The sequence below is a fragment of the Seriola lalandi genome, unplaced genomic scaffold (assembly GCF_002814215.2).
Source record: "Seriola lalandi dorsalis isolate HSWRI2012SDOR001 ecotype SW California unplaced genomic scaffold, Sedor1 jcf7180002054353, whole genome shotgun sequence".
Classification (NCBI taxonomy): Eukaryota; Metazoa; Chordata; class Actinopteri; order Carangiformes; family Carangidae; genus Seriola; species Seriola lalandi.
Genome location: NW_019524906.1, coordinates 954,098 through 974,082, shown reverse-complemented (window position 1 = coordinate 974,082; position 19,985 = coordinate 954,098). Strand labels below are relative to the sequence as shown.

Sequence of the window (19,985 nt, the reverse complement as noted above, 5' to 3'; positions counted from 1 at the left end):
TAATGGTGGTTTACAGTGTTATAATATGAAGAACATGAAACTCTGCTGTGTTACAGTCCTTTCTCTCAGACTGTCTGGCTTTTGCATGCAGTGTTTTTAAACTCATTAAAACAAATGCCAAATATATCAAAGTGTGAATTTATTCATGTCTTGTAGTTTGCAGTTCTAAGGCGACATGCGAAGCAAATGACAGGCCACAAAGATGATTATAAATTTTTACTATAGTGCATTCTAGTCTGAGTATAAAATGTAAATGTGTGGGCTGCATGATAGAAAATATCAGGGAGGAGACACACAATAACACATTCAAAGAAGTTAAAGGAAACATTTCTCTTTTATAAAAGATTCACATATCTGTAATTAAAATAATAAAGTTATTAATTATACCCGCTTCATCCCAAGAAAAAAAAAAAGTAGTTCCAGAGAGGAAAAACACCAGCAAACGTGTACAGTCCAAGGTTACTTTCTATGTAACTAATACCTCACAGGTGTCTGATGTAATCAGTATCAATAATTCAGTCAGTTCAGACTAAGCTGAGCCACATTTAGTAACATTTTTGATCACTTTTACTTCGAAACAACAGAATATGTTGTTACACAAGCACAGGACATAAGGAGCTGGATGTCGATAATCAGTGGCTTTGAAAACTCATGTAAACTTGAGCCTAATTCATGAATTAATAAGTTAACAGACAATTCATTTAGATTTATTGGTTACAATTTAAATGGTGCTATTATTTACACCAGAGGTTAACATAATTTCAAGTTGTACAAAATTACCATATAATCAAACTGTTCTTCTCATTTCAGAAATCAATTACTTTAAATAACCCCCCCCCCCCGTTTCAGCCTGAACAGCATCTCTGAAGAGTCAGATTAATTAAGCCTTTTATTCACGCACCCAGATTACAGACGGACCAGAGTCATACAGTGATCTGTATATGTTATCAAAGATGTCCCAGTGACTATATGTTGCCTGGCAACAAAAACGGTTTCCAAAAATAGCTGAACAAATCAAGGTGATGATAATTTAGATAACAACACTAGTTCTGGTGACGTCAACTACTATAGTCTAAAGGCTCTTGTAAAACTGATCAGTTTTTGCCCCGAGTTGTGCCTCCCAGGTAGACAGGCCTCCTAAGCGGTGTACAGATCCCTCCTGTGGTGCAGAGCTCACCAACCATGGTCCCTACGCCAACCCTTACCATTTGCAACCTAAAGCATGTGACTGTCAGAGCTTGTTGCAGTATTGTACACAGCTCTGGAGTAAACAATGGCCGGGAAGACTCATTCAAGGGCAAAAAGGCCTTAAATGTGCTTTCAGAGGCCCAAAGTGGGACAACTCAAGACTGTCAGAGCCTTAAATACTGCAACTCCGAGGTGAACAAGCCAACAGTTTGGGCTAAAGTCACACTACGTCTAAAAAATGTGGTATTGAAGAAGATTTAGAAACTCCTCCCTGTCTGCCTCTTTAGTTCTTTATTGTATAGGTGTGATTGACGTGGCAGTAACAGCGACTGGCAGTCAAACGGGTTCTAAATGAACACAATCAGTCGGTCCTGTGGAGAATATCTCTTCAGCTTCAGATTATCTCTACAGCAGAAATTATAGGAAAAAAGAAAAACATACAATCCTGTTTTGCCACAGTTTTCTCTTCACACTGGTTACTCTTCCCAGCTGAGGCACTTTTGGTGTTTGAGACCTATCACAGCGTTGTGCTTGCTCCCTTTTCCTGTCCTCTGTTCCCAACCTGCTTACCTCCTCGCTTCCTACTCCTCTGCTCCTCCTTCTCACGATCACAATATATGATAAAGACCTTTCCCCTCATTTTGTCCCCCTCAGTTTGTCCCTCCTCGTCTCGACGCGTCAATAAGACCTCCTACTGCTGCTGTAGTGTCAGCCGTGAGTGTCCTACGCCCTGCTGGGGTTGGGGGATGGCTTGCCTTCATAGCCGTACAGGAAAGTGGCCACGATGACCAAAATGGCCCCCAGGAAGAACACGCTGTGGACAAGAGCAGATAACTCTATCAGCCTGAGAAATTTGTGATTATGAGAAAGAAAAACAGATAAAAATAAACAGAGGAGAGACGGAGGGAAAGAGAGTGACTATTTCCTCTACCCAGTGGGGTCGAAGTCCTGCAGCCAGAAGTACGATATAAGAGTTGACAGGATGATGGAGAGCGATGTAGCAAAGCCCTTGAGGATGTTGTCTGCATACTTGATGACCGCTGCAATGACCAGACCACCCAGCGCCTGGAGAAACAACAAACACACAGACACAGATGGACAAAGGCATGACCTGTACTGGCCGACAGGGAGTCTGATCCACCAAATTAAATAGTCTGTTACCCCAGAGGCTTGGTAATATATTTGACAGTTTTGGTGGGAAACACATATTGAATCACTGTCGGTGGAGTGAGAGTCACCTGCAGCGCTACAACAGTCCAGGTGATTGTGTTGTAACCCTGGAACATTCCCGACTCCTTCACCCTCTCCCCATCGTAGGCCAGCATCCCAAAAAGGCCAAATACAAGGCCAAACATCCCTGGAAACACACACATATAGTAGGTAAATGAGTGAGCTAAAGATCAGTCAGTCAAAGATTTCTGTTCTGCTAATATCTTCCCACAGCATGTACTCTTGCTTACTTCTCTTATAAGGCTTCAACTACACTTATTCTAATTGTGAAAAATCTTCAGATTGCTTGTTTTGTTGGTGCAAAAGTCCAAAAGCCAAAAATATTCAATAAACAAGCCACAACAAAACATAGAAATGCTTGGCATTTTGCTTATCAAATAACCTTAACGATTACATTATCAAAAATCTTGATCAATTAGCCAAATTATTTTTTCAGCACTAAACTCTAATTTTCCTTAATTTTCCATTTTGCTGTATCACTTTTACAACTACTTACAAAAACAAAAATGCAAAGCATTTTCTTCACTGCTCTTGTCTAGGCTCCAATATTTAATGCAGGTGAAAAAGCTCCAAGCTCACACCAGGAATCACAGGAGACTTAACACACGCCTCACACGTTCCAGGGTAAAAATAAACAAGACAGGAACATTCATCTTTACAGAAATGTATTGGAGGTAAAAAGCCCAGCTGGCTCTGTGCGCAGGGAAGAAAGGAAACTGTACACAAGAGCTCACTTCAGAAACATGGCGCTGGGCTCTTTTATAATCCGTTTCCAACAATGACATCTCTCAACGGTATTCCTCCGTTGATGGACGTGCATTAATCAAATGTCAGAAAATGTTTGTGGAGAGTTTTATAGTTCTGTTCTCAGCACTTTAACATCACTGTTCAGTGCAATGAATTATATTTTACAGGTCAGAAAACCTGGTATACCGTACAACAGTCCAAACAGTTGACAGATTTGACAGATGCTGAATACTGACCTAGCTGGATGTTGCGAACCCAGACACTCTGTTTGCTCTCCTTCAGGATCTTCTCGAAGTAAACACCAGCGAAGCCGCTGGAGCAGCATGCCACCAGAACCGCTGTCACACCTACAAACTGGGATCCTGCAGACAGGGCCTCCTTCTCCGGAGCCGCAGCAGACTCAGAGGGCCACTACAGGCACAAGAGAAACATTTGGTTTATAATAAACCTTGTGCTTGAAAGTTCAATCTTGACCACAAGATTGAAACAGCTTGAAAATGTTACACAATGTGGGAATGAAGAAAAAAAATGGACTAAGTGTTTCAACAACTGATTTAAGTCATGCCTCGCCAAGAATCAGCTCAGCACACAACCAGAGAATTGTTTTAACACTTTGAGTTTTGTATAGGTACAGACTAAACGAGCAAAATACATGGTGTTAATTACTGAGCTTTAGATATGCTGGTTTCCCCGTTTCCAGTCTTTATGCTAAGCTAAGCTAACTTTCTGCTGGCTGTCATCTTGAATATAAGCGACAGATATGAGTTGTATCAACTTTCTTCTTGAACTCTCTGAAAGCAAGTGAATAAGCATATTATTGCTGCAAAAGGAGACAGTACTATACACGACCAGTGTGTCAATACAAGAAGATGCAAAAAAGAACTGATGGGCACTAACTGTCAAAACAAGCAACATCTTCCATAAAAATATATGTATCATATGTTTTCAACAGGCCAATGAAATGAAATCTTAACAATAGCACTCAAATCTCAAATCTATCATGGTGGGAACCTGAAATTCAGACAAAGGCGTCGTCACAAGTTTTCAGAGCTGTAAAAATGCTGCAGTGTTAGTTCCTATGTTATGTGCTGGAGTAAGCAAGAAAATGGGTTTTAATGCCAAAAGAGAAAAATGCTTATGTCTGGTTGTGCAGAGTAAGAACTGTTTTGTAGCTATTGCACTTTTTCATTTGGATTAAATAAATAAATATATATATATATATATATATATATATATATATATATATTTATGGGACATGCCACCAAAAGGGGTTGAGAACAACAGTGCTAAGATCCTGTGGGACTTGAAGTTCCAGACTGACCAGAAGGTGCTGGCTCACCGAGCACACATCGTGGTGGTTGACAAGGAGCGGAAAAGGGGCAGTTGTGACAGATGTTGGTAATCCCAGCTGACAGTAACATCAGAAAGAAGGAGCACTGAAAAGTACCAGGGACTGAAGAAACAACTGGGACAGATGTGGAGGCTGTGACCCCCCCGAACTAGGAGAGTGGCTCCAGCAGAGTCCACATCTGAGGTGTCTGTCCAGAAGAGTGCAGTCCCAGCAGCTAAGATACTACACAGAGCCTTCAAGCTCCCAGGCCTCTGGCAGAGGACCCGAGCTTGAGGAGGCCACACATCACCACCCCACATGGGGGTGAGAGGAAGATTTTTTTTATACATATATAACAATCCTAATGAGTGAGAACTAACGCCTCGAACCTGGAAAAAAAAAAAGTGAAAATGAGACGCTGCATTAATGCAAAACAGGCCAATTATTTCTTAGCTGCTTCTCGCTGTTTTTATAGCTCTTTGTTTCTAGATGATACCGTTTGCAAACAGAACAGTTGCTATGGTTGCGCCTTCATATCACATTTCATGTGATGATCTGTTGTTTGAGCCTTCAGGATGTATCATGCATAAACCACAGTCACATTCCTGCACTCAGCCTGGTCACACTGAGAGCAGTTTGGGAGTGAATGTTTCTACCAGGCTGATCCTGTAGATTTATGAGGGTGGAGCTTCATGTCCTTCTCCTCCTCCTCGCCTATTGTGCCTCTGTATGAGTGCTCAGTCAGCATTAAGATCACATCCGGTGTAATAATACCTGATTGGAATTTTCTTTGTTTTGCCAAGGAGGAGGAGGAGGTGATTTCACAACTGTCTTTCCTTTTTTGACACTTCATCATTCATCAGCACATCCCTCATAACCACTGAAGAGTCAATATTTATACAGCGTTCTCATTCAGGCCTTATTATTTTGTTTTATTTATTTAACCTTTACTTAACTGTCTAATTCCCACAGAGATTAAGAGTTTATTTTCTTTATCTGCCCACAGACAGATCAGAGATCACACATTCATTAAAGTCAAAAGACAAAGTGACAGCTACAGAATTGGCCACGTCTTACGTTTAAAAGCACTAACAAGATGAATTTTAAAAGTCTTTCAGGATGATTCTGCACACACAGGTGTCGCTTTTGACTAATTCTGTACTAAAATAAAAAGCAATGTGCAGGTTCAAAGAGATAATCGTGCTGAGAACCTCCTTATAGACAAAAGCGTAAAAGTCTAGAGGTGCTGAGATCAGGCGATGCACAAAACCTGCAGTGGTTTGCTAAAAGTTGAACGTTTAATCCACTTTCTCTAGAGTTTTATTGTTCATGCTGCTCTTGAATGTGATTAATTCAAGTGATGATTCTCCACAAATGTGTCTTGGGTACATGATCCACAGTCACCAAACTTAGGAAAAAGCTAAACCTGTTTGGCATCATCATTGATGAGCTTTCTACCAAAGCAACGGTTTGTTTTTTAAAGTATATTTTTTGGGGCTTTTTATGCCTTTAATGGACAGCACAGTGGAGAGTGACAGGAAACAGGTAGGCAGAGAGAGGGGGAATGACATGCAGTGAAAGGCCGTCCGATGCGGGATTCGAACCGGGACCAACTGCAGCGAGGACTGTAGCCTCTACACATGGGGCGCATGCTTAAACCACTACGCTACACGACGCCCCCAAACAACGGTTTGTTAACATACTTCTACTGGAGTTATTGAACAGCTCACGTCCCTAAAACTGGTCAACATTGATCATTAGTGGAATAAAAGTCTCCATTTAAAAGCAGCAACTCATAAAATCACTCAGTTGTTTCTAGGTGTTAACTATTTTACATCAAAGGGAACCACACATATGATATCCAGAAGCTGACCTGCACAAGAGCCACTCCGGCCATAAGAATCAGCAAAGAGAGCCACTGGTAGACGCCAAGCCTGCGGCCCAGCATGGACACTGAGAACAGAGCCGTGGTCAGGATCTTCAGCTGGTATGTCACCTGATGGAGGCAAAATGGGAAAACTGTATTTAATCCATGGAGAAGAACCATATGCTAATTGTTATAGCACTGAGAAAGACACATCATCTACTGCGCATGTTAAACTGGGTCATGCTGCGATTCATTTTCTACCCGCCCTCTGCTGTACCTGATAGGTGGCTGCGTCCAGGTTGGACAGAGCGACGTACAGCAGGTTGTTCTGTAGTGTGTAGATCCCAGAGGGGATCGCCAGCTTCAGTGTTTCCATGGGTTTGTGGGCAATTTCCTGACGGAGGATGCTGTTCAGAGCTCGCATGCTATAACCTGAGGGATGAAAATAAGCCTTAGTTTTTTGTTTCATCACCTTTAACCTTGTTATCAGTATTTTATGATTGATGTTCACTCATGTTTTTTTTCCATTTAATATTTGTATGATTATGAGTCAATGAGTCAATTTGTTAATTAGTCAATTTGTTAATTAGTTAATTGACAGAAAGTTAAACAACAATTTTGATTATTTATTAATCATTTCAGTCATTTATTGAGCAGTTTCTCCAGTGTGAGGCTCCAGTGTGTATATTTCAGAGTATTGGGCTGTTGGTGACAACAAAAGCAATTAAAAGATATCAGATTATTATTCATATTTTAACCAATTTCTGACATTTGAAAGACTTTACAATTATTCATATTATTACTAATATAATATAGTATAAAAATAATGACAACTGTGGGTTATTTGCAGGCATATGACTAAAGTGACATTGACTGTGTCCATGTACACTCACTGTGTTCCTTGAAGACAAGCAGCACACACGTGAGGATCTTCATGACCTCGGCCACCACCACAGCTGAGGAGGCCAGATACCGCGGGCCCTCGGCCTGCAGGGTGCGGGAGTACCGCATGGTGAGCACCAGGGAGGTGGTCTGGAACACCAGCACGCCCAGAGAGAGGTACTTCAGCCGGGAAGAAGCCATGGCCAGAGGTCGGTGGGTCGCTGGCGACAGAAAAGGGAGAAATGGACCACAAAAGATACAGTGGAAGTAGTTAGAAGTGAAGTTAATGTTGGGAGGTAAACACAGAACCACAGTCAAGACTGGAGGAAGATCTTTAGACACAAAAAGAGATGTTTACTCAAGGAGTCGCCGCTGACTGAGAGCAGCTCTCACCTTTCTTCCTTTCCTTCAATGGCGCCTTAAAAGCAATTTGACAGACGTAGATAAATGTCTCAAAACAAAACAAAACCCCTCTCTAGTGTTCAGAGCTCGGTCTTGTCTGGTCTCGGCAGCTTTCTCTGTCAGACTCACAGACCAGGTACTGGAGGCTCAACCCAGCTGTCAAAACAGCTGCACTTCAGCTCCTGGCGTCCATTGGCCCTTGTGGTGATCCACCGTGCGCTGATACCTGCACACTATCTGTTCAGGCTCCTCACACACACCGCCGCAGCGTTCACCGCCATTACGGTTTAACGGACCGTCAGAGGAGGAAAAAGTAATTTACAGAGAGAGAGCGAGAGAGAGAGAGGGAGAGACTCCTGAAAGGAAAAACCTCATACATGTACAGTCCGGAATAACTTCCGTGTACAGACTTCTTTCTCTTCTCTTCGTCAGGGCTTCCTGTGAGATTTAGGGCCACCTGCTGGTCTGGAAACAAACTACACTGCTTATATGCATTACACAGTAATCAGTAGTCAAATGAAGTGTGACGGGTTGATCTATTTTACGGAACTAATAGTGTTATTAACAAAGGCCTGTTTTGGCCTTTCGATTGCTTTGATTAGGGAGACTTTCCATGTCTAACAGAGCTGGTTTTAAGAATTTTTGGACTTGCAAATCAAAAAAAAAAAAAAGCCCTGGTGGTCAAAATCACACTTTACACATTTTTAAAGCAGAGACGGTGTATTTAATGTCCAGTTCCATGTTGTGCATTATAGCACCTTTAACATGTTATGTAATTCAGTGAGAACACTGAAAAATTTAAATATGCTTAAAGTTGCAAAATTTGCCCAAAGTGTGTTTTTGTCTGGAACATTGCCATACTAACGTTTTTCGGCTTGTATTATCAATATGTTGACATTGCACTGTAGAAGGCTGTCAGACATGATAGCAGGGCCGAAAGTGCAAGACTGAACTACTGACCCACACCTACTGCATTAATTTCAAGTGTCAGAATGATACAGATTTATAGGAAAAGAACTATGAGTTTGATGATTTGTTACTAATATTGCTAATAACTAATTTCAGAGTAAGTTGAATATTGGTGTTATCTTTGAATAAAATTCAATTTAAAATACATCCCATGACTATCCATGGAATCGACTGTTCATTTCTTTGTTGTTTTGAAAGTACAAAAACTGTGCCTTTAGGAAGCAGATACTTCTCTGAAGCAAACTGGTACAATAATATTTACTAAAGGAATCAAGTTACTGTCGTCCTCTTATTATACTTTCAATATAAAATAAAAAGTCATATTTTTAAGGACTGAGCACTACTTTGGCAATCAACAGCATCTGTTTAAGGCTTAAATTGACTCAAAATTAACACCAACAACATCCATATAAATGATGAGAAAACACAGTCCATTAAAAAAAAAAAGACAAGTGCAGAAATCTATGAAGATCTGGGCTTTATTTTAGAAAGCACATTTGGTTGATCATTTGGGTTTTTTTTTCCAACAGACAACTTATTTTATCAGTTTTAGTCTACCTTATATAAACATGGTGACAACTACTTCATATGGCATGTATATTATAGGCTATTTGGTTAACAGAGGAAGGTACAATAAAAAAAAACATTTTATATACAGAACATAGACACATAGCCTTGGCATAGGTACAGGAACTAACATGCGCAATTCTTGTTAAAAATGTTGACTGACATTTCAATGTACAGCATGTGTTTGTGAAACTGCAGGTACATCTTAAGTACAGAGAATAAAGCCCTGAAAAGTCAGGCACTGGGAACATTTGGTTCATTTACTGAGATACATACAGTAGTAATTAAAAACAAAGGCAACACTTCTTGCTACAGGATGTGTGCTGCATGTCTCACTGTTTCGAGATTGCACGACTTTCGCAAACGAGGACAACAACCGACAGAAATTTGGACTAGGTGTACATTTTTGGCTGAATAAAGATACATTTTGTCTTAGAGACGACTGATTTTCCTTTTTTAGGTTTCAAAAGTAAAATAGTGAATGATTGTCTGTGTTTACAGAGCAGTCACACAAAGCTATGCTCAACATCAACAGAAGGAAGACAAAAAAAACCCTCATATTAAACCTTCTTGCCTCCAGACTTGGTTTATGAATAATGACAATTTAAAAAGGTGTAGAGTTACACTGATTGTAGTTAAGCAAAAGGCAAAACTGGTTAAATGATTTTGGAAGAGAAATTATTTAGAAAAGAGGCAGTTTAAAGGTAAAAACATGCACCTCTGTAACATTCAGAATCATTCAAGAAGTGCGCACAGTATTCATATAAAAAAAAAAAAACATAAACATACATTTTTAAAAAGTCAACAAGTCTTTGCCAAATTAAGCTCAGTAACAACAAGCAGAATGTGCTATACGTCTATGTACATTTCATCATACAACAAACTAAACCCGGTGGCACAAGTGTAACAGTGAGTGTGACAAAACTAATATTTGTTTTTGCATAAAGTTTGTCAAGCTTCTGAATTAATCCCTCAACAACACAGGAAGTATATAGGCACCAATTGTGATCACAAGACAGGATATGAATGTGTACATTCAAACTCTGATTTGGTTTTCAAATCAACTCTCCTGTATTTCTTTAAACATTAACCGCCTTCGAAATATGTTAAATCCACTGTGTTAGGAAACAAAATGCCTTTATGTGCATGTCTTTCTACTCTGTAATTTTCTTGGTGTTTGTCTTCCTAATCATGCAACAGCCTTTTATAAAATTCCCACTTTAGCACAGTAAAAAACAATATTTGAATAAAAAACAATATGGTAAAAACAACTAGGTAGTTCTGCTTTGAGAATAAAAGCATTAACTGAATGTGACCCATTGTATTTAAAAAAAAGTAGAGTGAATGGTTTCAACAAGGTGTTAGTATTGGCAGGCTCATCACATTAAAAAACACATAAGGATAGCGTATAGCAGAAAGAAATAACTTGTCTTATAAATTGTCTCCAAAACAGACAGTATCAACGCAGAATGTCTGCAGTCCTGTCTCAGTGTCCGTCTCAACAGTCTGTTTTTCTGATGCAACACCAGCTGATCGCCATCTGGTTGGCAGTTCCTCGATGATCCCTCAATAAACAGTTTGCGTTTCGGTGCCAAAATGAGAAGTCCTTGACTCAGCAAAAAGAGAGCAGAGGATGTCCAGCTGGGATCGAAGGAACTACATGAAAAAACTGATTTCAGCTTGTGACAGATAACTAACTCCATGATTTTTGGTATTGAGAACTTTTGATATCTAGTTGATAATACTCAATGATGTTTTAGAAACTATACACAGTTTTCTTAAGTGCAAAGAGGAGAAGAAAACATAAAAGGGGAGGTGATTGATAATAATAATGAAGAACATACAAAGAAAATTAACGAAAGAGGTGAGAAAAGCATTGAATGAGTTATTATGTGTTGTCATAAAACTACACAGAACCCCAAAGTCAGTCTGTTTGCTTCTCCCAGCCAGCCTACGCAAACACCTGCATGTTTCCAAGCTGGGACTGTTGAGAGGCCTGCTGCATCTGTTGTGACTGCGGCTGCGGCTGCACCTGCTCTGGAATGTGTGTGTGGTGTGATGATGGCAGTGCATGGTGGGGGTTCCCCAGAGGGGTGGGGCTGGTGGTGACATCGGACCAGTCTGAGTTGGAGTGTGGCGAAGAGGATGACCAAGGGTCTGGGGATTCTGGTGAAGGGGTGAGATACGGGTGCTCACTGGGTGGGTGGGCAGAGTGGCCAGGGGTGGTTCCCTCCGAACCAGCAGTGGCGTAACTGTGCTGGGAGGGGGGCGTGGGGTATTTATCCACAGGGCTCTGCATGGGTGCATATGAGGGCAGTGGTCGAGACTGGCCTTCGATTCCTCCATGGCCCCCGTGGCTGACAGTGTGGGGGTGCTGCAGGGTGTGGGAGAGCCCGTGTGTCATGCTCATCTGCTCAGGCATCTGGTACATCATACTCTGGGTGCAGTGGAGGTGGCCTGGCGTCTGCTGAGGGTGACCCTGACCCTGGCTCTGCCCTTGGGACTGTGTGACTTGTACCTGTCCCGGCTGTGGTTGCTTCAGCATAGCCTGGCCTCCTCCAGGAGTCATCATCTGGAATGTGACAATGGGCGGCAGCTGCTCTCTAGTCATGGTGACATTCATAGGGGTCAGCATCGGGCCCTGTCCGTGGTGTTGGCCCATGCCAGGGTGAGATCCCCCCATCTGATGTGGTACGAGGCCGAACATGTGGCCGCTGTAGCCATGCTTGGTCATGCCCACCCAGCCCTGCTGCTGTCCCAGCATGTGGCTGACAGGGGGCAGCATTGGCCTGGAGGTGGGGCTGCTTAGGAGGGGAGGGGAGTTTGCTGTTGTGGAGACAGCGCCGGACACATCGCCTGTGTATGAGTGTGGTGATTCCAGGGAGTCAACAGGTGACATGGTGACAGAGCTCTCTGGAAGTCCTCCTGCTGCCTTGACGCCATTTGCACTCCCTCCTCCGTTACCTCCTCCACTTCCTCCTCCCACTCCAGCACCCACACCTGGCCCCTCACCTCCAGCAGGCTTCTTTCTTCTCTTCGCCTTCATGTCTTTTAACTCCTTAGCTCCCCCACCTACACCTCCAACCTTCGCCCCACCTCCACCCCTCCTGCTCTTCTTCCCCTGTGGTCCGGGGCGCATGCCGATGAAGCCTGCTCCATTGGCCCCACACATAACAGAGTTCCCTCCTCCACCCATGTGGTTAGGCCCGTTGTGTGGACTGTGAACCAAATTGTACTGGTCCAGCAGGCGGACTATGTCGTGATGCATACGTTCTTGAGCAGTATCACGGGGCAGCCGATCCAGGTGATCAGTGATGTCACGGTTGGAGTAGTGGTCAAGGAGAACCTGAGCTGCCTCGAAGCTGCCTTCTCTGGCTGCCAGAAAGAGTGGTGTCTCCTCCTGAAGGAAACACAGATGATAAATATACTCCTCTGTTTAACACATAATGTCATTGTACAAATTCAATATTAATGTATGAGAAACCATTGAATCTTTTTTACTGTTCTGTACAGTCCCTTCAGTCTATTCAGTGGGTGTAAAGTAACAGAGTAATTATTTTACTATGGAGTACTTATGGAATGTATATGTTTATCTTTGTGATTACTTTCACCTTTGGGGGGGTTTGAAAGGTTTCTTTTTATGGTTACCATTCAAGCCTACATGAGGTGAGTCTTGAGTAAGTTCTGATACACAAATGATGGGTTTTGTTTGAGGTTTCACTTTAAATTTTGTATTTAAGAATAAATAAATAAAACTGTGAATGAAAGTCTAAAATGTTTATGGATTAAATGTCACTTTTTCCAAGCACTTACTTCCAGACATATGCTTCGGTAGTTTTTTTAATGGGTGACTGTTACACCATTGGATATACAGTATTTGTAATCAGTACACAAACTGAGGAACAAGGTTTGGAATAGCACAAATGAAAATACAAGAACAAACCTTATTGTCTTGCATGTCACGATTGGCTCCATTTTTCAAAAGCACAAGAGTGGCCTCCACATTATTAACCGCAGCTGCCCAGTGCAGAGCGGATTTGCCTAAAAGACAAAGAAGCACATCCATGTTAAGAAATGATTACAATTTAGTGGCTATTTAACCATTCATAACTACTGTATTTCTATGCTACTAATGAAAGCTTTTTAACAATTTGCTATCCAACTAAATTTTAAAAGGACTGAAGTAAGTGTTCCGTGGTCATAAAGGTTTGCCACCATGAACATGTCTAATTTGGATGGACTGATCTTATCTGGATACTTAACCTGCTTAACAAGTAGCAAGGTTCCTCATACTAATAATGCAGGTTCAATACAATCCATGTTTCTGTTGTAATCCAAATGGCTGCATGTAGTACAGACTATAATGTAGACCAGACATCCAGTACAAAAGGAAGATATTTGACAAAAGGAGTAAATCAAACAAGTATGGTTTCCTGACCATGGTCGTCTACAGCATTGATGTCAGCATGGCAGTGGATCAGCTCTTCCACCATGCCCTCCACAGCTAGTCTGGCTGCCAGGATTAAGGGAGTAGTGCCGTCATTCATTCGCGCATCCAGTTCTGTTGCACGATTACGGATCAGAATCTGGGAGAAGACAAAGATACAGACACATGACAAAGATGCTTAATGATGAAAGGCCTAAGTGAAGTAGATGTCAGAGTTAATTATCAGTTCATAAGTAAACTTCAAGATCAGACAATTATCACACCTGGAAGACGCCCTGGGCATCAGCCGCCGCAGCAGCATGCAGAGGAGTTCTGCCCATGTTGTCATGGGCGTTGGGATCAGCTCCAGCATCCAGCAGTCTCTTAGCCGCATCAGCTCTAGCGTAGCGAGCGGCCAGATGAAGTGCTGTTTCTCCTGTGCGGTCAGTCTGGGCCATGAGTGAAGCACCCTGTGCAATGAGGTCTGAAATAATACTTGGTCCTGGTTCATCACCTCCACTCTCCTCCTCCTCTTCTCCATGCAGGCTGCAGTCTGGGCCTCCACCATTGCGCAGTGATGCTAACATCAGCGGGGTGAAACCATCTGAGAGAGGAGAAATTCATTATTAAAGAAGTTATTGAAAATGAATCAGATCTAGAGTAATGTAGAAGTAAAGTTTTCTCACCAGGTCCCTTGACATTAACATCCAGACAGTCAGTGTCCAGGTCGGCCTGTGGGGGAGTGAGCGTGATGTCAGCAGCCTTGCGGTGCTGCAGGGTCCACTCCCTTCGGTCAATGCCTCCATCCATAGCGATGGGCAGCAGGGGTTTGTCTTCAGTCTATAAAAAAGCAAAAGAACTTGAAACTACTAAAGATTCACTACAACCAAAAACCTTCCCTCATATTTCAACATTTGTTTCCTAATTATATTTTAACTGCTCCAATCCATCAGCTTTACTCGGACCAATCTTTTCTTTCTCAATTCACTTACTTTTGGTTTCTTGGATGGGACCTCTTCGTCCAGCCATCTCTGACTCTGACCTCCATCAATCATGGCTCCATCCTGTGTCTTGAAATTCCTGATGACAGAAAAAAAAAAGTGTGAGCGACAGTTAATCTAACACCAGTATTAATCCCTGGGAGCTGGCCAGTACAAAACAGTCTTCAACTGATGACATTAAGCTGCTCAAGCCATTTAACTTACAGTATCTATGCACAAAAAGTTTCTTAACAGTAGGAATGGTATTTGTTTTTTTCCTCTGCCCAAATCTTACCAGGATCATCGGAGACACCCTACATTTTACACTAGTATGAATTCTCACTCAGTAGCTGTTATGATATATCCCAGTTTATATATTAACACAAGCTGCTCATCTGTATATCAACTCACTTCAGGTCAAAGTCATCTTGTCCGACAGGCTCTCTTCTCTTGTCATTTTTATTGGTCAAGAAGCCATCAGGAAGCCACAGGACACCATGTTTATGCTTCCTCTTGGCTGCTAGCATCCCCAGCACCAGGATAAGCAGAATAATAACCACTGCCACTCCAATCAGGTACATCAGATAATCCATCTTAGGTGGCACTGGCGGATCACCTGGAGGATCCAAAGACAAATCTAAAAACCACGTTTCGTCTTCATCTGATTAAGGTTGTTACTTATACTTAAAAACTATGTGATGGGAGTTAAGTTAAATTCCATTAATGACAGGTGTACTTACTGCGAACAGACACTAGAGGGTAAGGCAGTTGAGCCTTGATGTGCGCTGCTGCAATGAAGGACGCAGCCTCTTCAGTGTTGGAGAAACAGTCAACAGAGCTCTGGGAACATTCACGGTTGTCGATTTGTAGGTGCACCCTAGAGCTGCACAGACAAATGTGGAAATACAGTAAGAATTACCAGGAAATAGACATGAGTTACAGCGTTGAATAATGGCCAGAAGTGTTTTTTCAGAACATTATGATGTCACAGTGAAGTTCACCTTTGACATAAAAAATGTCATCACTTCCTCATTTTATTCTATTACAGATTTGTGTTAAATTGTGTCATAATTAGCGTATGAATTAGTGCGTTATGACCATTTTTTTTAAGGTCACACTGACCTTGACCATTGATTCTACAGTTCACAGTTCTACAGTTCATCCTTGAGTCCAAGTGGACATTTGTGCCAAATTCAGAGGAATTACACCTTGAGGAGTTCGAGAGATATTGCATTCACAAGGCCAAAACCATCTTTTGTGAGGTCACTGTGACCTTTATGTTTGATCTTTGACCACCAAAATCTAATAAATTATACTGGAGTCCAAGTGAATATTTGTGCCAAATATGAAGAAATGCCCTTACGGCATTACTGAGAAATCACCTTCAAGAGAATGGGATGAATGTACATACTGATGGACAGAGAGACAACTCGAAAACATAATGCCTCTGTCCCTGTTTGTCGCCAGAGGCATAATAACATGCAGTTAATTGCTGATTAATTTCAAACTTCTGAGGATTACATGAGGAAATTTATGTGACTATCCTGTCATGAACTATCCTTACCCAATAACCTCCTTCTCCAGTTCCCGCTTGCCTCTGCTCCTCTGTACGCATCGTCCCTGCCCCTCCTCCTCACCACAGTAAGGGTACACCATAAGCTTATTATTTTCATCCCGCATCACCTGCAGGTTGGTGCGCAGCAGGGCTCCCAGGGAGCGCAAGAAACCATTTAAGTCTCCAAGTAGCTCTTCAGGTTGCAGCCGGACCACAATAACCAGCGTGCCAAGTGCCACCTTGGCTGGAACGTCTGCAGAGCAGTCCAGGCCGTCCCAGCCACAAGCCTCTGTGTAGCAGCTCTGGTCACAGATGCCGTTATGGTAGTGGTCTGCACAGTACTTGTCATACCTGTAAATGCAAAGTACAAGGAGGTGTTTGGTGATTTGGCCTCAAAATGTTTTGGACTTTCGGACAGCAACAAAAAAAAAACAAAGAGGAGGGTCACATACTTGCAGAGGCTTGATGGGACTTCCTGGCACTCAAAGCTGTCAAAGAGGCACCCAGGGTTGTCACACTCCTTATCACAACGTCCATTCTTGAAGAAATCCCAGCAGGGAACTCTGGCAGTACAATTAATCCAAGGCTGCTGCCAGTTGAGAGAGCAATCTCCTCCATCCCACTGGCATTCATGGTTGTTACACTGGTCGTCACACACTTTGTCCCCTGACTGCCGCGCACACTGCAGATAGGGGCAGTTTTGAGTGCCTGGTGAAGGTGGCATCTTCTCACAGTATCGTCCGGAGAAGTGCATGGGACAGCGGCAGCTGTACTGGTTTGGGTTGGACGGATCTTTGATACAGGTTCCTCCATTTTTGCAGTTCAATGGACACCTCTGTTCATTCTCACAGTGTTGCCCAGTGAAGCCTGGCTGGCACTGGCAGTACAGGTGGCCAGCTGCTGACTCTTGACAGCGCCCACCATTCTGGCAACGTAGTTTTGCACAGTGTCCTCCTATTTCAATTTCGCAGTTGTACCCATTGAAGCCCTATAAAAGATAACATGTTGTTTGAGTGTGATAGCAATAGAGTCAGTTTAAAAGTTGGCTACGCATAGAGGATCTTTAATAAAACAAATTACTAACTAATGTACATCTAGGTTCTCCTACAATTCTGCTGCTTGTCTACTATACCTGAGCCATGGTGTGGCCCTCTGAAGCAAGCATTAGAGTAAGAGAGGGAGTAAGAGGTTAGTGGAGAGAAAAACAAGCATTAAGTGTGAAAAGATTGATGTTCTAGTTCAAGAGCAAAAGAAAGGAAAACGCTGAGGTAGTATTGTCAGCCTCCTGTCCTCTTTTATAATCGTCTGAAGTCATTCAGTATTTTTAGATACAATGAATAACTACTTTACTGTGATCACAGTTCTCCTATTAAATCTTTTTTAAAGAGAAAAATTCAAATTATGTTCCTCAATAACCTGTGTTCCTTATTAACCACAGTTAAGTTTTACTGTTTGATAGTCGAATAAGGAGGAATGTGTGGCAGCCATTAGACTCAGAGGAATATCACTGGAAAATAGAAGCTTGAGAAAAATATGGAGGAATTTCACTGGTATTGATTGTTTTTCTGAGTTGTGAAACGATCTCTGAGTGTGTTGATTTCTCACACCTGTGCCAGCCATGACACTCTTTTATCCATACACACAACTTTGCATCTGGTTAACACTGTGATCTTTGTTTAGAATATTACACTGCGTGTGATCAATTATCAGAGTTCATGGAAACGCAATGACTGTAAAGCCTGTTTGCAAGCGTAAAAGAGGAGAATTGATTGAATTCGTGTTATCCTATAAAGCTAGAAAAGGGCTGACATTAAAGAAACTTACAGGGGCACAGGAGCAGATGTAGCCATGTACTGAGCTCATGTTCATAGAGCAGACGCCACCGTTGTGGCACGGCTTAGACAGACACAGATCCACCATGGACTCACAATGACGACCTGGAGAAACAAGAGAAAATTACACAGGAAAAGAAATTATAATTAGCAACTGAAATACTTTTAAGGATTAATTACCAAGACATTTACATTATGGAAACATTGTACATAAAAACACTAACGCTTTGCTGATTTTCTAATGCAGAAAATGACAAGAAATGTGATGTGTTGTCCCTTTGAGCAGCTAAAATGTATGCACCTGTGTATCCGAGGCGACAGCGACACTGGTAATTGTTGACCAGCTGCACACAGTCAAGGCTGCCGGGAGCATGGCAGGGCCCAGACAGGCATTCGTTGAGATCTCCCTCACAGTGTTCTCCAACGAATCCCGGAGGGCAGGAGCATGTGTAACGGCCCACGCCATCCACACACTGTCCCCCATTCCGACAGCGAGGTTCCCAGGAGCCAGGCTTGGGCGCACAGTCATCCACGTTCACTTCACACTGGAGCCCTACAGAACAGGGAACAGAAATAAATAGTTGTATGTATCAAGTAAGGTAATACATTTTTCAAGACAACATTTTATGTGCTCTAAATATCATTTTTAGAGGCTTTAAGGGTAATCATAACACCAATCAATCATTTTTAACTATGAAAAACTAATGGAAAACTAAAACTTGTTTGAGTTTTACACAAAATATGCCATGTCAATATTTAGTTCCCACTGCAATGGCTGCCATTTGCTCAAACCAATCCACTTCAATGAAATACAAACAATGTTATCTCTAACTCATAAGAGCATTTTTTCCTCTGCATTTTTAACTTAAAAGCTGCTTTATGCTGCTTTATGTTTTTAGGGCAGTCTTTACCTTAATCCTCCATTACATTTCAACTTAGTGTATGCGTGTTTTCATGTGGATATGCTATATAGTCTTACCATGTGTTCCAGGTGGGCAGGCACAGGTGAAACGGTTGATGAGGTTGATACAGGTTCCTCCATGGAGGCAGGGCTTAGAGTGGCATTCATCCACATCATACTCACAGTTCACCCCCTGGTAGCCTGGTTTACACTGTAGCATTGAAACAAGAGACCGAGATTAGCTCATTGTGCGCTTTAGGAATATTGCTAGTTTCGTATCAACATAAAATCTTAAGTATAAAAGTATTAAAACCTACAAAACAAACACATACATACAAAAACAGCTGAGAATTTACTTACTATACACTCGTATGTGCCCTGATAGTCCTTGCATGTAGCTCCATTTCGACAAGGGTTTGACTGACACTCATCAACCATCTCTTCACAGTAGCTGCCCATGTATCCTGCCTGGCAGTGACACTTGTGGGAATTACCCTCATTTACACACTGCCCGGCATTCTTACACAAATTCTCCACTTCCAGACCTACAGTAATTTGGAAAAGAAGCATATGGTGAAGACTGTGAACTTACTCTATATAACAACAACAAAATAACAAAATGATCTTTGTCAGGCTACCGTGAACAACGTTCTGTTCAGCTACAATAACACTTTTCTCTTGGGTTGACTTTCTATGTATTTTACAGGAATTCACTATCACCCTATATAACATTTGGTGTCTGCCCTGTCCTACTTCGATATAATGTGTTCTTTTTTTTTTAGACAAAAACTAGAGGTAGTTCCTCACCTTTTGTGGCAGCATAGTCCTGGCAGGACAAGCCAGGGATGTCACAGTAAAGTCCCTTCCATCCCTCTCCACAGTGGCACATCCAGGAGGTTGTTGTCTGAGAGCAAGAGCCTCCATTTTGGCAGTGCACTTGGCTACACAGGTTTGCAAAGTTCTGCATGCAAATAAGAAAAAAGAAGAAAGTTTCAAACTTGGCTGCAGATGTTACAGAGACAGAAGGAAATACACTACCTCCAGTCACCTTCTTGTGTGAGACATTTTCAATTGGATACATCTAACCTACAGGATCTAGTCATAGGCAC

The 19,985-nt window shown here is 42.1% G+C and overlaps 2 protein-coding genes across 2 annotated transcripts in view; both read right to left on the bottom strand.

The window, feature by feature from the left end:
- Positions 1–203: 203 nt before the first annotated feature.
- On the bottom strand, positions 204–8,068 carry slc35a3a (solute carrier family 35 member A3a). The gene is made up of 8 exons (XM_023408062.2): positions 7,638–8,068; positions 7,256–7,465; positions 6,640–6,794; positions 6,369–6,491; positions 3,402–3,576; positions 2,427–2,545; positions 2,120–2,253; positions 204–2,002 (listed from the first exon to the last, which is right to left on the bottom strand). Exons 2-8 carry the CDS (start codon positions 7,443–7,445, stop codon positions 1,912–1,914), a joined length of 987 nt encoding a protein of 328 aa, XP_023263830.1. The 5' UTR covers positions 7,446–7,465; positions 7,638–8,068; the 3' UTR covers positions 204–1,911.
- A 2,929-nt stretch (positions 8,069–10,997) lies between these two features.
- Positions 10,998–19,985, bottom strand: part of notch2 (notch receptor 2) — a 44,253-nt gene continuing 35,265 nt past the window's right edge. The window contains exons 21-35 of the mRNA XM_023408061.2: positions 19,684–19,837; positions 19,237–19,421; positions 18,955–19,087; positions 18,277–18,528; positions 17,968–18,080; positions 16,596–17,131; positions 16,153–16,494; positions 15,329–15,471; positions 15,000–15,204; positions 14,601–14,688; positions 14,295–14,448; positions 13,893–14,212; positions 13,621–13,768; positions 13,126–13,223; positions 10,998–12,582 (exon numbers count right to left, since the gene is read on the bottom strand). Of these exons, the coding sequence (XP_023263829.2) occupies positions 11,134–12,582; positions 13,126–13,223; positions 13,621–13,768; positions 13,893–14,212; positions 14,295–14,448; positions 14,601–14,688; positions 15,000–15,204; positions 15,329–15,471; positions 16,153–16,494; positions 16,596–17,131; positions 17,968–18,080; positions 18,277–18,528; positions 18,955–19,087; positions 19,237–19,421; positions 19,684–19,837 (4,320 nt within the window). The 3' untranslated portion in view covers positions 10,998–11,133. The remainder of the gene's footprint in view (positions 12,583–13,125; positions 13,224–13,620; positions 13,769–13,892; positions 14,213–14,294; positions 14,449–14,600; positions 14,689–14,999; positions 15,205–15,328; positions 15,472–16,152; positions 16,495–16,595; positions 17,132–17,967; positions 18,081–18,276; positions 18,529–18,954; positions 19,088–19,236; positions 19,422–19,683; positions 19,838–19,985) is intronic.